Genomic DNA, 16,188 nt, shown 5'->3' on the forward strand with positions numbered 1-16,188 from the left:
CCGAAAACTTTCTGCCAGACCAGAGAAATACCAATATCTCAAACAAAAAAAACAACCCCTCTCTTCCTAAGTCTAACGAACCTTCTTCCAAAACCAACAATCCCACAGATCACTTAACTTCTAATCCCACCTTCATAATGGATCAAGTCAGCGCTCCCTTCACTCCAACACAAGACCTTCTAAAGCTCCTCCATATACAATCCCCAGATCAAAAATCTGGAAAAATATCCCCAATCCAAAAGAAAAAATGGACCCGTCTTTCCCGCAACCCACTGCCATCTTCCCTCTCAACACCCAAAACACCAAGCCCCAATAACAGTCTTTCAACCTTGTCTTCAGGAAAACGACACTTCAGCGAGGTGGTGAATGTCGTCCTTCCGGGCAACTCTGACTCTTCCAAAAACGACCAGAAACGCCACAAGGAGAGCTTGGTTGCCACCGTATTCCCCTCAACTGCATCATCGGCGGAGATTTCTTCGGAGCAATCCCGCCGCGCACAATGAATTGCCTCTTCTGGAATTGTCGAGGGCTTGGGAACCAATCGACAATTCGGCAGCTTGTTTGGCTTATCAAACATAAGTGTCCCGAGTTGGTTTTCCTTATGGAGACCAAGCTGTGTGAAAATGAATGGTCTGAGGTACTTGCTTCTATTGGCTTGAAAATTTTTGCTGCTGTGGGCTGCGAGATTTCGACTAGTGGACATCGCGGCGGCTTGTGTCTCTTGTGGTCAGATAACTGTTTGATTGATATTAAATCAAAGTCCAACCATCATATCTTGGCCTCGGTGAAAGATGGCATTCACCCCTCTTGGGATTGTTGTGGGTTTTATGGGTGGAGTAATACGGCTGAACATGGACTTTCTTGGGATCTCATGCGCATGTTAGCTGCTCATATGGATGATAGGTGGATTTGCGGGGTTGATTTTAATGAGACGTTGTTCCATTTTGAAAAAAAGGATGGCAATGCTAACCCGGATAATCGCATTACTGCTTTTCGCGAGGTGGTGGAAGAGTGTGGTTTATCTGACCTGGGCTACAAAGGTGATCCCTTTACCTGGAGCAATAATCAGAGTGGGGCCGACAACATCCAAGAACGTTTGGACCGTGTTTTCGGCAATGCTGCATGGATGGATGTCTTCCCAGGTTTCTTGGTGACCCATTTACTGTGGAAATCAAGCGATCATTGTCCCATTCTTCTTTCCCTTGATCATGGTGAAGAGGATGACGATCACTTCCGACAGAAACCTTTCAGGTTTGAGGCGATGTGGCTGCGAGATCCTAGATGCAAGGAGCTTTGTGAGAAACTTTGGGATTCGGGTAACATGGTGATGACAGCTAATGATTATTATCATGGGAAAATTATTGCTATGGGAATTGAGCTCAAAAATTGGGAAAAAAGGAGTTTGGGCGGGTTCGGCAGAGATGTGTGGAGTTAAGAAAGGAGTTGGCACAACTTCAGAAACCTCAGGTGGAGGCTGCCACAAAGGATCAACAACGTGCTGTTGAAGAAGAGATTGATGATTTACAGAAAAAAGAAGAAGTTATGTGGCGCCAGAGATCAAGAGCTGATTGGCTCGCTGAAGGCGACAGAAATACCGGGTATTTTCACAAGATAGCGGAAGGGCGGAAAAGGCGCAATCACATTCGTGATATCATGAGACCAGATGGGGTTATTGTTCGAAAGTCTAAGGAATTGGATGATGTCTTCAAGTCTCATTTCAGCGAGCTCTTCAAGGCCAGGACTGCCCATGATCCCACGTCTGTCCTCGATTCCATCCAACCTGTTGTCACAGAAGATATGAACAACAGCCTTTCCACCGCGTTCACACAAGAGGAGGTTGCTCAGGCGTTAAAACAGATGGCCCCTCTCAAAGCCCCCGGGCCGGATGGTATGCCTATTATTTTCTATACTTCTTGTTGGTCGCAGGCTAAGAAGGATGTTGTGCCTCTTGTCCTGAGTGTGCTCAATAATGGCGCTTATCCGGCGTCGATTAATTCCACCTTTATTTGTTTAATCCCTAAGAAGAAAAAATGCTCTGTCCCTTCCGATTTCCGTCCCATTAGTTTGTGTAATGTTGTTTATAAGCTTGTGTCCAAAGTTATTACCAATCGCCTCAAATCTTTTCTTTCTGATATTATCCATGAGAGTCAATCTGCTTTTGTCCCGGGTCATCAAATTACCGATAATGCTTTACTGGCTTTTGAAATTTTTCATATGATGAAGTTGAATAAGGCTCGTGATAGTGGTGTCTTTGCTTTTAAATTGGATATGGCCAAAGCTTATGACAGGGTAGAATGGAGCTTTCTTGATCTCATGTTGCGTCGGTTGGGCTTTAATAATAACTTTGTGAACCTTATCATGAGATGTGTTACCACTGTTTCTTTTCGCATTCTTGTTAATGGTTTTCCAGGTGACTCTTTTGAGCCTAGCCGAGGTTTGAGGCAAGGTGATCCGCTCTCTCCTTTTATGTTCCTCTTCTGTGCAGAAGCGTTGTCTGGGCTCCTGCGCCAGGCTGAGACGAGCAATCTGATTCATGGTGCTAGATTGTGTCGCTCTGCGCCTAGGGTGAGTCATCTGCTCTTTGCGAATGATTGTATCATCTTTGGGAAGGCTAACCAAGCGGACATAGCAACTGTCAAAGAGGTTCTATGGAGGTACGAGGGTGTCTCTGGTCAAAAGGTTAGTCTTGAGAAATCGGTGATCAATTTCAGTGGAGGGGTCGACGCCAATAAGAGAGAAATTTTGGCTAGACAACTTGGGGTGACGAGTGTGATACAACATGGCAAATATCTGGTCATACCAAGCACGGTGGGTAGATCGAAGGCCGAAATCTTCCAGCTGTTGGTGGACAGAACAAGAAAAAAATCAAAGGACTAGAAAAGGCGTTTCTTGTCGGGAGCTGGCAAAACTATTCTCATAAAGTCTGTACTCCAGTCGATTCCTACCTACTTTATGAGCTGCTTTGCTTTACCCGAGCAAATTTGTCAAAGGTTGAACAGTATTGCTGCGAGCAAAATTGGATGAGCGTCGTATTCATTGCAAGAGTTGGAAAAAATTGTGTCAACCAAAGGGCGAATGAGGCTTGGGGTTCCGTGACATTAGTTTGTTTAACCAAGCCATGTTGGCTAAGCAAGCATGACGCATCCTCCACGGTGGTGATTCTCTCTTGTGTCGCTCGCTTAAAGCTCGATATTTTCCTAGAACTGACGTCCTCCTAGCTGGCAAACCGCACAACCCATCTTTTACATGAAAAAGTTTGTTAGTAGGTCGAGATCTCTTATTGGAAGGTATTGCTTGGAAGGTCGGCAACGGGAGCAGAATTCGCTTGGGGATCGATCGTTGGTTACCGAATAGATTTGGTAATTATCGTGCAGCGAGGGTGAATGATGGTTGGCAGGATTCTACCTTATCAGAAGTTATGTTGGCTGATGATTATGAGTGGGATTGGGAGAAATGGGCAAATATGGTACAGGATGGGGAGTTAGCGTGTTTACCACAGTTCGTGCGCCCCATGGCCAATGACGACACCCCTTTTTGGCCAACCGGTAAGTTTAACACGTATTCGGTGAAATTTGGTTATTTATTGGCATGTGATATTGCAAAGCGGAATGTGGCGTCCTCTTCCTCTTGTTCACTGTGGCATTGGATTTGGGGTTTAGAAGTAATACCCAAAGTTAAGCTGTTTATGTGGCGTTGTCTTGCGGGGGCGATTCCCACGGCCATGGCACTAAGGGGAAGATCGATTGAAGTGGATCCAAAGTGTAGAAGGTGTGGTGCCCATGAGGAGAACCTTGAACATGCCTTGAGGGATTGTCATTGGGCGTCCTTTTTATGGGCTACTTCTCCCCTTCGACTGCCAACTCAAGGCAATGGAGAGGTGCTCCCTATTTCATGCTGGTTCGAGCGCATTCGTAGCAATCCAGATCGAGAAACTCACAATCTGTTCGCTACGGTGGCGTGGGTGGTGTGGTATGCTAGGAACTTGCTACTGTTTCAAAACAAGGAGTTGACGCACCAGGATTGTTTCCTTATTGCCAGGAGGGCGCTGTGCCCAAAGTTGCCGGTTCCATTTCAAAGCTCAACAACGGCGACATCTGTGGAGTGCACCAGGGATCTTCAAGTCAAAGTGTCATGCGATGCAGCGATTGTGAATGGATCAGGAGCTGGCTTTGGGGCTGTTATCTCTGATAAGGACGGTACTTTCTGGGGCTGCTGCTATGATTTTATGACAGGATCGGTTACAGCTGAGGAAGGTGAAGCTTTAGCCTGTCTTCGAGGTCTACAAATGTGCGCGAATAGGGGAGTCTCCGATGTGGTTCTCGAAACGGACAGCCAACTGCTTTATTGGCGCCTCATCAACCAAGATAAGGACCCCTCATATATTGGCAACATAACGACAAAGATTCTTTCTTTAGCTAACCATTTCAGGCATTGTGCGTTTAGTTGGACTCGATGAGAAGGAAATGCCATGGCGGATAAGCTTGCTAAGTTTGCTGTTTCTTTTCATGTTGCTTCACCTTTTTCTGAGGTGTTTCCGGTTGTTTTGAACTCTGGTGTTGATGATTAATATATCTCTCCTTCTTCTCTCAAAAAAAAAAAAAAAACCGCAAGTAATAAACCACCACATTTCGCACTCAACTTCAATTATCTGTCCAATTAATAAGTTCACAGTTGCCGGTAAATTAGCTAACTCATCTTTACACTTTGTATAAGACTTCTACTTGGACAAGAGTAGCTCACTCATCGTGTTGATCTAAGTCAATTTGGATCTAGCTAATCAAAGCTAATTGTTTGATCTTATCTTAAGTTATCCAATGCAAAAGTTAGAACTAATGTATTTCCCCATATACCAATATATGCTCGCTCAGGAATAACAATTATATGTATAAATTAAAAAAGGTTTAGGCTAGCGAGTATAATGTACAGAGGTGTGCATTCGATTTTCGATTCAATTTTTTGCTAAAATCAAACTAAATCAAAATTATATTTGATTTTTTTTAAAAAATTCAAACCAAACCGAATTAACCAAAAACTTTTAGAATTAAAACTGAACCACACAGAAAAATCAAAATAATTCGAAGAAAAAAAAATCAAAATAATTCGAAGAAAAAAAAAATCAAAAAATCGAAAAAATGAAAAAGTAAAATTAAATTGTATTTAATGGAGTATCAAAATTATATATATATATATATATATATATATATATATATATATATATATATAATAATTCGGTTTTCGATTTTCTTCGATTTTTACAAAATCGAACCGAAAAATCAAACTGAACCAAACCGAAAAATAACAAAAAACAACCATATTTTAATATTTTGGTTCAAATCGATTCGATTATTTACCTCACCCCTAATTATATATGTTTGAGATAATAATAAGTAGTAAAAATATCTTTGTAAATTTAAAAAGGTTCAAAGTTAACGAATATATTATACATGTTTGAGACAATGAAAGGTAATGTATTTAGGGACAATTACCCCAATTAATAATAGTGGGGGTTAAGAGTTTCGAACTCTTGAAACTCAAGAATAGAAAGTGGCGGCATATATAACCCACTGCACCACCACATGATTTTGTTAATTTCCTCTCAAACGATGTATATATATACGTTAAAACCATGCGGCCGCCCGCACACAAGTTTTTGCGTTAAAGTTTTACTTCGAGTTGTTATTGTGACAAATATCTAATTTTTGTAACAAATCTATATATCTATATATCTATATATAAAAGCTCAACCACTTATATAAATAGTAAGTTATGTTTTCCCGCCAAAATCACTTTACTATTTTTAGAAATAAACTTTTTTTAATTTAATTTTAATTTCGTCTACTTCAGATTATATGAAATTTTTTATTGTAATTTTTCATGTTGCCCCAATTAAAGTATTAGTTCATTTTTTATCTTTTAAATATTTTATATTTACGAATAAAATGTAAACAAACAGTTCAATAAATAATTATAATATTATTAAAATATTTATATTGATAAGATTTATGATTAAAACTGTACTTTAAGATATTTATTTATTATTTCTTAAATATTTAATCAACATATGTAAAACATTTAAAATTTAAGATTAATCAAACATTATGATTGTGTATCAATTATAATTTCAAAAAATTAATTATAACATAATCATAGTTCTATAATTTATTGGATTAGTTATTTTTAATCTCTTAAATATGATATAGGTAATAGTTATATTATATATAATTTTTTAAAATGGAATATATAGTACATATTTTTGTATAAAATGGTCATAAAATGGTCACGCATGTTCAGAAAATGTAAATAAAAAATTTAGTAAATGTAGGAATTAGAGATGTAACAAGTAGTGGTGATAATGATGATTATGCATCTACCCATCTCCTTGAGGATGGGAATGGATCCCCTGCTGTGCACAGCATGGTGCTGTGCACAAAAACAAGAAGAAAATAAATACATAACTTAAAAAAAATACAAAAAAGAAAAATATTAAATCACCCATTTACCTTGTTTTTGTGCACAGCAGGGGATCCGTTCCCCCTTGAGGATATATTACTTAAAGAATTTGATGTTCCAATACAAGACATCATTTTAAACACTTACTCGTCCTACTCTAACAACATCAACAATATATAATTTTTATTTGAAAGAACGAGCAATAAATGTTCCTACTCATGTATTGTACAACATAAAATTTTTAACATTAATAAAAAATTAAAATTTTAAATCTACATAATACTTTAAAATAATATTTTATTATCAAAAAATAATATTTCTCGCACGGGAGCCAAACTACATATGTATATATTTTAGTACTGTATATATTTCAGTAGAAATTTTGTATAAGTTATTGAGGTGGTCACTTGTACACCCGGGTGGTATGTACACCGGGATGTAAATGACACTAACACTAACATTATTTGTTTTACAAATGACACTATCATGTTATATAAATAACATTATCTCGAAATGACACTAACACTATATTGAAATGACACTATCATATTATCGAAATGATACTAATACTCTGGGTGTACCGTACACTCGGGTGTACAGGAGATTTTGTGTAAGTTATTTTAATACAATGTGTATATATTATATCATCTTTAATTTTGTCATATATTTTTTAATTTGAACGAAATTATTCAGGGCAAATTTTGAAATGGGCTAAAGTTTATGTATTTATATTACAACTGTATATAGTTGAAAAAATACCAAAATTCACTAATTACATTGTGGATTTACAGTCAATTAATGCCTAAAAAAAACATGTTGTTAAATGCAAATTAGTAAAAAGTAATTAAAAGTTCCAAAAACTCTTTCAAGACTAATAGAAAATTTGAAAGAAAAATATCTAGAAATGTTGATGAAAATTTTAAATAAATAATACTAATAATCATTAGATAAAAAGTTTTTGTCAAAATCCTCATCATTCATTTGATTAGCCTCCAACTATAAGATGGTTTCATCTTCATTTAATGTTATTATCGTTATTAGAGCTATTTTATAAAATAATACAATAGAATTTTATAATCTAAACATAATATTTTAAAAAATATTTTTTTTTACTATTTTAATTAAGTAGGTATCACCGTGCATCGCACGGGAGTAATACTAGTTATACTTAAGAGTTCAAACTCATTTCATTCACGATTCACGCTTTAACACGGGGAAAAGTCCCAACATGTGGACAACAAAACAAAGGAGATCAGTTTCCTTTCTTCTTTGCTTAGGATAATTAGCGAGCACGGTAATATATGTTTGAAATTAGAATGAGTAATACAATGGGATTAGCCTGTATTAATATGTTGCGGTTACTTAAGCAAGAATACAGTAGATTATATGGAGAAATTTTTGGTTGACAATTTATATAGATAAACATCAATCTATTTTGGTATCATATATTAAGCTATGGATTAGGGTTACAATTAATTATGTGTGAGATTGATATGCGACTATGTAGTACATCTTAGATGATTTTGGATGGATAAAATTATAATAGGCTGATCATTTTGATTTATCCTTGTAATTTCACTGCAATCAATAATTCTACTCCTATATAAATATAAAACTAGCATTTGCATCCTGTGTAATGCACGGGTAAATATTTTTAATTTTTATATTTACATAAAATTAATTCTAATTCAATTATTATACTTATAAATTTAATAAAAAATTAATTTTAATTAAATATATTTGAATTGAATATTAAAAAATAAAAAATTATCCACAATTATAAAATTTGATATTATGAAAAACAAAAACAAAAAAATAAGTTAAAAAAATTTAAAATAAAATACTAATTAAAAAGAATTAAAAATATATTTATTCAAAGAAGATGAAAGAGGAGAGAGAAATTTATAAAACTTTAATATTTAAACAAATTTAATTTTTACATTTCAAATAAAATATTTTCATAAAATATAGTACATCATATTAAAGCTCTTATCGTGATCTTTAATTTGATATGCATATTAAATATTTTATAATTAATCGAATTTCACAATTTTGGAGATAAATGTAACAACAAATAAGAAGTTAAAGAAAATGAAAAAAAATATATATAATTTAAACATAAACCTTCAATTTTATTATAACTATAAAATTTCCAGTCAAATTTGAAATTAATTTGAAATTGATTTCAAATTGGAAACTCTAATTTAGTATAGATTATTTTTAAAGTTATTTTTTATTGACATTCGACGGGTTATATACCAGTTTGTTACAAACCGAAAAAGAAATAAATTTATCTCGAAATGAAAAAGAAGGAAATTTTGTGTTATATAGAAATAGAAAGAAAGAAAAGAAGGGAAGACTTGTGATAAACCCCGGTTGACTCGGAATTCCAACTCAGTATTTGTTTTCTTAAATTTAAGGAAAGGGAAAAAGAGGAATGAGGCGAAAATAATAGGGCAACTACAATATCTAAACCAATTGGGTCGAGATTTTCACCTGCTTCAATTCTTCACCACACCCACCGGAAACCTGCCGTCGCCGATCGCCGCCATTTCAAACTCGAGGCATATTTTCACTACCTGTCTATTTTTGTTCGAGCCCTTAAATTTCATTACAATGGTGAAATATGTGCTATAATTGCGCCTGTCGAACTTAATTTTGTAGCCGCGGATTTTTTATGAGGATTACTTTATTGTTTAAGTTATTTTCTTTTAATCGGATTGTCTGTTTCTGCTGTCGTTGATCTGAAATGCTACATTTTCATCCTTCTGCTTATTCAACTTGTGTATGCTCGCATTTACCTTTTTTTTTTTCTTCTTTTTCTTTCAAATTAGTGAAATTATGATGTGTATCTAGGATATACTCTATTATGGTGATTTTATAAGAAGTTTTCATGAATACTGTAATTTTTCACGGGGGTTGATTATGTTATTTATTATTTGTGGGGGAAGCAAACCTTAATTTAAATGGAATTGTGAAAATATTTAATTTGATTTCTCTGTTTCCTTGTATTATTTGCTTCAGATCTGTCTGGAACAACATCTTTTCCTTTTTTTAACATAGATAGATTTTCTTGAGTTACTTAAGGCAATGCTGTCCTATTAGGTAACTTTAAGAACCTATTGTAGTAATAACTGACGGTAGATAAATTCATGATGCCTTGTTTTTATTCTGATAGAGTTGGTAAATATGTTTGGTTTTTCTTTTCTTGTTTCCTATAATCAGGTGTGAAGACATTTTGGTAAGAATAGCTTGCTTTCATGGATCCAGTGACTGATGAGCAATTAGATTATGGAGACGAAGAATATGCAGGAAATCAAAAGATGCAATATCATCAAGGTGGAGCTATACCTGCGCTTGCTGAAGAGGAAATGATTGGTGAGGATGATGAATATGATGATCTCTATAACGATGTTAATGTTGGAGAGGGTTTCCTACAAATGCAGCGTTCTGAGACACAAGTGCCTTCTGTGGTGGCAAGTAGTGGGTTTCAAAGTTCGAAAGCTAATGTTCCTGGAGCTCGAGTGGAAGCAGTGGCCTCGCAAGAGGTGAACAATGCAAGAGTTGCTAATGAAGGAAATTATGCTGTAACTTCAGTTCAATTTCCTGAGCAGAAGAGTAGCTTGCCAGCCTCTGGGGGTCCGACACAGACCATGGATGCCTCTCAAAGGGGAAGGCTCCCGGAAATGGCCCATAATTCTCAAGCAGGGCATTTGGGATATCAAGGATCAGCGAGTATGCCTCATAAGACTGCTGCAGATCGGATGAACAATTCAGAAAAAGTAATTGGTGAGCCTGCACCATTGATGTATTCTAACATGGGTAACACAAAAGGTGTCCCACAGATTCCACCTAATCAGATGAACTCGAATGCAAATGTTAATGTAAACCGCTCGATGGATGATGAATACATGGTTAGGCCATCTGTAGAAAATGGAAACACAATGCTCTTTGTAGGAGAATTACATTGGTGGACAACAGATTCTGAGATTGAAAGTGTGCTGATTCAGTATGGGAAAGTCAAGGAGATTAAGTTTTTTGATGAAAGGGCTAGTGGTAAGTCCAAAGGTTATTGTCAAGTTGAATTTTATGATTCTGCTGCAGCCTCCGCTTGCAAGGAAGGTATGAATGGTTACATTTTTAATGGGAGAGCTTGTGTGGTGGCATTTGCCACTCCACAGACCATAAAACAAATGGGTACTTCTTACACGAACAAGACTCAAGGCCAGGCTCAATCTCAGCTACAAGGAAGGAATCCTGTTAATGATGCAGCAGGTAGAGGTAATGGTGCCAATTATCCAAGTGGAGACACAGGGAGAAATTTTGGACGAGGTGGCTGGGCACGAGGGAACCAAGCACCAAACAGAGGTCCTGGATCAGGACCTATGAGAGGAAGAGGGGGTATGGTGAACAAGAATATGATGGGGAGCGCACCTGGTGCTGGTGGAGTTTCTGGTGGTGGAGCTTACGGACAAGGGATGACTGGTCCTAGTTTCGGTGGGCCTCCTGGTATGATGCCTCCTCAGGGCATGATGGGTCCTGGTTTTGATCTAGCATTTATGGGTCGCGGAACTGGTTATGGAGGCTTCTCAGGTCCTGCTTTCCCAGGGATGCTTCCTCCATTTCAAGGTGTTAATACCATGGGGCTTCCTGGAGTGGCTCCTCATGTCAACCCAGCTTTTTTTGGTCGAGGAATGAATCCCAATGGAATGAACATGATGGGGACTGCAGGGATGGTTGGACCTCATTCAGGAATGTGGAATGATACAAACATGGGTGGATGGGGAGGGGAAGAACATGGTAGAGAGTCTAGTTATGGTGGAGAGGATACTGCATCGGAATATGGGTATGCAGAGGCAAGTCATGAAAAAGGTGTGAGGTCTAGTGCTGCTTCCCGGGAGAAGGAGAGAAATTCTGACCGTGACTGGTCTAGTGTTCCAGAGAAGAGGCACCGGGAGGAGAGGGAACATGATGGGGAAAGATATGATAGGGACTCTAGACGCAGAGAAGAGAAGGATCGTTATCGGGACTATCGCCACAAAGATCGTGAATCGGGTTATGATGACGACTGGGATAAAGGACAGTCTTCGAGATCCCGCAGCAGATCTGGTGCAGTGCCTGAAGATGATCACAGGTCTCGATCTAGGGATGCTGATTATGGGAAACGGAGACGCATGCCATCTGAATGATATGCTGTCATGGTATCATGGGACTTATAAATGTCTGATAGCTTCCACTATGATTTGCAATGTCATATTTGGATCCTATGAAGGATTGCCAGCTCTTTCTTGTTTATGTTGATGTCACGTGCTGTGTGGCCTCCGGCTTCAAAGAAGTAAGTGCCTTTACTAGAGGTTGCTGGGAAGAACAATTTGTTTTATTTTAAGTTGGCTTAATTGAACTCAATTTGATGCTACGGATATAACTTTGTGCTATAAACTTCAGTACCTTAAGTATTGTTGTATTGTGTATTTGCTTGACGCAGTAAGGTGGCCCTACTGGCCGTTTATCTTTTGTCCATGGAAGCACAATTTGACCTCTGAAGTTGCATTCTTAACTTTTATATTAATAGATTGGTATGTGCTCCTAGTTTCCTATTTATGAAGCCTCCAAACTTGTACCAGTAATACTGGTAGTATAAGTTGGTTTCTGGGATAACTATACCTTGTCTGAAATAGCTGACACTATGCTGAGTTTGTTGGTATGTTAAGCTGAGAAATTGAATCCAAAATTTATTGTCTGATTTGTCAATTTGATGTCTCAATTTTTAGTAATAGAAGTTTGTTTTCCTTGTGTTCTTGCTTGAGAAAGTCACCAGTAAATGTTTGTGTTTTATCTGACAATATAGTGTGATTGCAAAACCCAGACCTGCACTTTGCACCTTCTATCCATTGCAGTTGTTGTTTTTGTTATTGTTTCTTTTTTGTGTGTGTGTGTGTGTGTGCTCGCGCGTGTATGTGGAATAACTTGATAATATGAATAGCACATGTATGTTAACTAACATCAGATTGGTATTTTTGTTTTAATTTCCTCTTGCTCTGCAATTTCATTTACAAACAATGGAAGGTGTTCAGTGAATTCCTACTTGAAATAGTTGGAAACCGTTTATAAATGAAACAATTAAACATTCATTCGAAACATAGGAAGGAACTGGTTATTTGGTTGCAGATTTAGCTGGTTTATTTGTTCCCCTCAATTCTAGGATTCACTTATGATAGCTCAAGCCCGTTGTAGAGACTCCACCCAAGCTATTATGAACTGAATAATTACGAGAATTACATTTGGTTTTTGAACTCATCCTTTGGGCTGTGTTTTTACTTTCTTCAGTTCAAAACATGGAATCTTATGGTGAACTTGAGAAGAAGATAGATTAAAGCATGGTTGTGAGCTTGCTACATTTGTTAATACTCTGGTTGATATTCTTTTAATTGGAGAACATGCTGTAAATTTTCAGTTAATATTTGTGAAGTAAGAACTCCTGGATGCTTGCAATTTCTTCTGGTTTCCTTGAAATGTTCCATCTTATGGGATTGATGCTTCACAACTGATTTGCTAGTTTTACGCACTAACTTGATCCACTGTGTCTGAGTAGTTGGTATTTTTGGTGGTGTTATGTGCATTTCTGCGTGATCAATAAATCTGTACCTCATTATTAGCTAATTGAATCCCAAGGCATACCAATCGTATTTGTCCTTGCTGATTCATATTTCCTGCTAGTCTTTAAGGACCACTTGTAAGAAATAGAATGGTTTTTTGGTGTATCTTATTCTAAGCAGGAGCTTGAAAAAGTTCCGTTGACGGATAGCCAATAATTAATAAACTTAATCTTTGAAATGACTGAATATATATATATATATATTTTCTGTGGTTTGAAATGTTATGAAATTTCTTTAAGCATTTCATAGGATAATTGCTGTGGTCTTACTTTATGATAACCTCCATGATATTGTCTTGTCTGCATGTGCATCTATTTCTCTTTGTTTGTGTTTGTGGTTTGGAAATAAAATCTGTCTATTTTGAGCTATTTTAGACTATAGTGCTGTACCATCAGATTGACGTGTGCTTGTGTTATCCTTGTCGAAATGCACGAACACTAACCATTCTTAACATGCCTTTACTCTGGGAGTCTATTATATATAGTTGAAGTTATTCTAGAATTGTTCTGTCAATATCTATACTAATCAACGATCGCGAAGTTTCTGACTAGAATTTTATTTTAGTTATAAGCAGCGTGCTCTTGTTTGGTTTCTAGGCCCTATTTTACCATGATATGCACTTATCATTATTTTCCATATGGGCTTCTCTTGGTCATTTATTATTATTATTATTGACAAAGGAATTTTCTCTAATTATCATACTCAGGAGCAGAGAACCATTAATTGCTGCACTCTTGGATATCCGTGAATGCTTAATACTATGAGTGCAAAGAAGCCTTAATCATGTATTCAATTGCTTTGTATTCCTGAAGCATATACCAAATATTGAGTCGTGATCCAGGAAGAATTTGTGTGAAAAGTAACTTATCAATTCTTGAAGAATATTTTTGAGCAAAACCCTGGATGATGCACCATAGTATATTAGTATATTCCATGTAGTAGGTTCCTCACATGTAATAATTTGATCCATTATGTGCACCTCCTCTTTAACCTTGTAAAAGTGATGTACAATTTTTTGGACCATGTCTTCTGGTCATGTATGATGAGATTATTGTTTGAGTTGCAGAACTTGTAAGCTGCATCGTAGAATAGATACATATGTGTTGAATCTTGAAAATGCCACTGTAGCAGAAGAGTTGTCTCTGTAGATGCAGTGTATCTCCTGTAAGCTTAAATTGTTACATGATACTGTCTGTCTTCATATTAAGCAGACATGATAGTTCTTTTTTTCATGCTGTATCATAGGTGATGCTCCATTTTGTAACTAGTTAATTCTGTTGGGAGTCAATAATCAACTCGTGTTACATTTTTTTTTGAGTTCCTATTGGCTCAAATTTTTTGTCAAGTAGACATTGTAATGAGTTTTGTATATAGCAGCTTGCAGCTTATGCAATATTTCGTTTGTATCATTGTACAATACATGAAGAGTTCATTGTCCTTTTTTGTTTGATTATTCATTGGATGAATCAAAGTCTTTGATCATCGCAATTTTAGCATGTAAATTGTTTTGTATATTGGGTGCTTGACTTGGTACTTGGCAATAGCTGACAGGCAACAAGATACACGCACCACTACTTGATCCAGTAATCAGTATATCCTCTTTGGAGAGGAACTTCATTTTTTGTTTCATATGGAGAAACACTAACAACACTATTCTCTGAATATTCATAAATGATTTAGGGCTGCCCTAGCAGCTTGACTAAGCTGCATTTTTTCATGCATTTTGCTGCTAAACATCGAGAAATTTTCCTTGTGGAGATTGATGATCAAGTTGTGTGGATGGATAGTATCAAGTCTTGTTATTTCCTATGTATTTAGTTTTGCTTTGTTTTTATGATACACGTTTAGGATGTTTAACTTATTTCCGCAGCATTTAAATGCGTTTGATTTAGAAATTTCTGTTCATGAGATGTGTGGTTTTATTATTTGCCGACTTTTTGCTGTTTGATTTTGTTCTTTTTGCTGTATTTGGATGAGTTCGTATCTGGTTTACCTTTTCATGGGAGGCAACGGTGTCCTAATAGGGAGGAAGTTAGTTTAGCACCTTAAAAATGATTGTTAATGTGATTTTTTTGAGTTATTTGTGATTCTTTTAAATACTGATAATTAATATGTGAATAGTACCGTAATTAAAATTATAAGAGTTTGTATAACATATTATTGATTCTGAAAGATTTGGCACAAAAGTTGAAAGTGCGCTTTGTGTGTGATTAATAATCGCTTCTTTGTAAATTATGAAGCGACTTACCTGTATTAAGTCCTGTTGCTTAGGAGTCGAGCTATAGTTTCCAAATCAGTTTGTGTGCTTTGTCTACTGATATGAAATTTAAAGACTAACTAATACTACACCAACATACGGGATAAATTGAGTTGTTCATCTTTTATAAAATTTATTACTATATATTTAATGGATATGGTTTTACAATCTATTAATCCCTCCGTCCATGATAAAGCTTTTATATTGAGAGTTGTGAAAAAACCTTATAAAAATAAGGATAAATGAGATATTATAAGTGATAGGGCATAGTCCAAAAATAAAATATGAAGTTTTTTTGTGAATGTCCCAAAATAAAAAAATATTTTTTTTTATCAAGGAGGGAGTAAGTTCTAACATTTTTTTTTCAAAAAACCCATTTATAGAAGTATTTCCTTATTTATATACTCCATCCGTCTCACAAAAACATGAACAAAGAGAAATGCACGAGTTTTAAGAAATGTTAGTTGAGAGTTAAAGTAAGTGGAAAATGAGTCCCACTTTAAAAGGTGTTGTGAGAGTAATGAATTAATTAAGGAAAAGTAGTGGTGAGTCACATGATGTACTAAAATGGAAAGATTCATGTTTTTGTGAGACACCCTAAAATGAAAAAACGTTCATGTTTTTGTGAGACGGAGGGAGTATTATAAACTAATTATTTACCACAAGAAAGTTGGTTATAAATTTTTATCAAATAATAATATAGATAATACAGAAAAAAATTACTATTTTAGTTAAATCTGGATCCTGTAATTAATCCACCACTAATATTCCAAAGCCTTATACTACCAATCAATTATGAATTTTTAGTTAGTCCGAAGTGGAGAG

The 16,188-nt window shown here is 36.1% G+C and overlaps 1 protein-coding gene across 2 annotated transcripts; it reads left to right on the plus strand.

Annotated features, from left to right (window-relative positions):
- The first annotated feature begins 8,807 nt into the window (after window positions 1-8,807).
- On the plus strand, window positions 8,808-14,501 carry LOC130995533 (uncharacterized). 2 transcript variants are annotated; one of them, XR_009092189.1, is made up of 3 exons: window positions 8,808-9,014; window positions 9,676-11,785; window positions 13,813-14,501. XR_009092189.1 is itself a non-coding variant. In XM_057920856.1 (2 exons), the coding sequence occupies exon 2, from the start codon at window positions 9,711-9,713 to the stop codon at window positions 11,637-11,639; it is 1,929 nt and encodes a 642-aa protein (XP_057776839.1). In that variant the 5' UTR covers window positions 8,823-9,014; window positions 9,676-9,710; the 3' UTR covers window positions 11,640-11,964. The 2 variants fall into 2 exon arrangements, 1 of the variants encoding a protein (XP_057776839.1); XM_057920856.1 differs by lacking the exon at window positions 13,813-14,501 and having other exon boundaries at window positions 8,823-9,014; window positions 9,676-11,964.
- Window positions 14,502-16,188: the final 1,687 nt, after the last annotated feature.

The sequence above is a fragment of the Salvia miltiorrhiza genome, chromosome 7 (assembly GCF_028751815.1).
Source record: "Salvia miltiorrhiza cultivar Shanhuang (shh) chromosome 7, IMPLAD_Smil_shh, whole genome shotgun sequence".
Taxonomy (NCBI): domain Eukaryota; kingdom Viridiplantae; phylum Streptophyta; class Magnoliopsida; order Lamiales; family Lamiaceae; genus Salvia; species Salvia miltiorrhiza.

Excerpts from the sequence above, each read along its gene's own strand:
- LOC130995533 (XM_057920856.1), top strand. The coding sequence starts at position 9,711 with ATGGATCCAGTGACTGATGAGCAATTAGATTATGGAGACGAAGAATAT.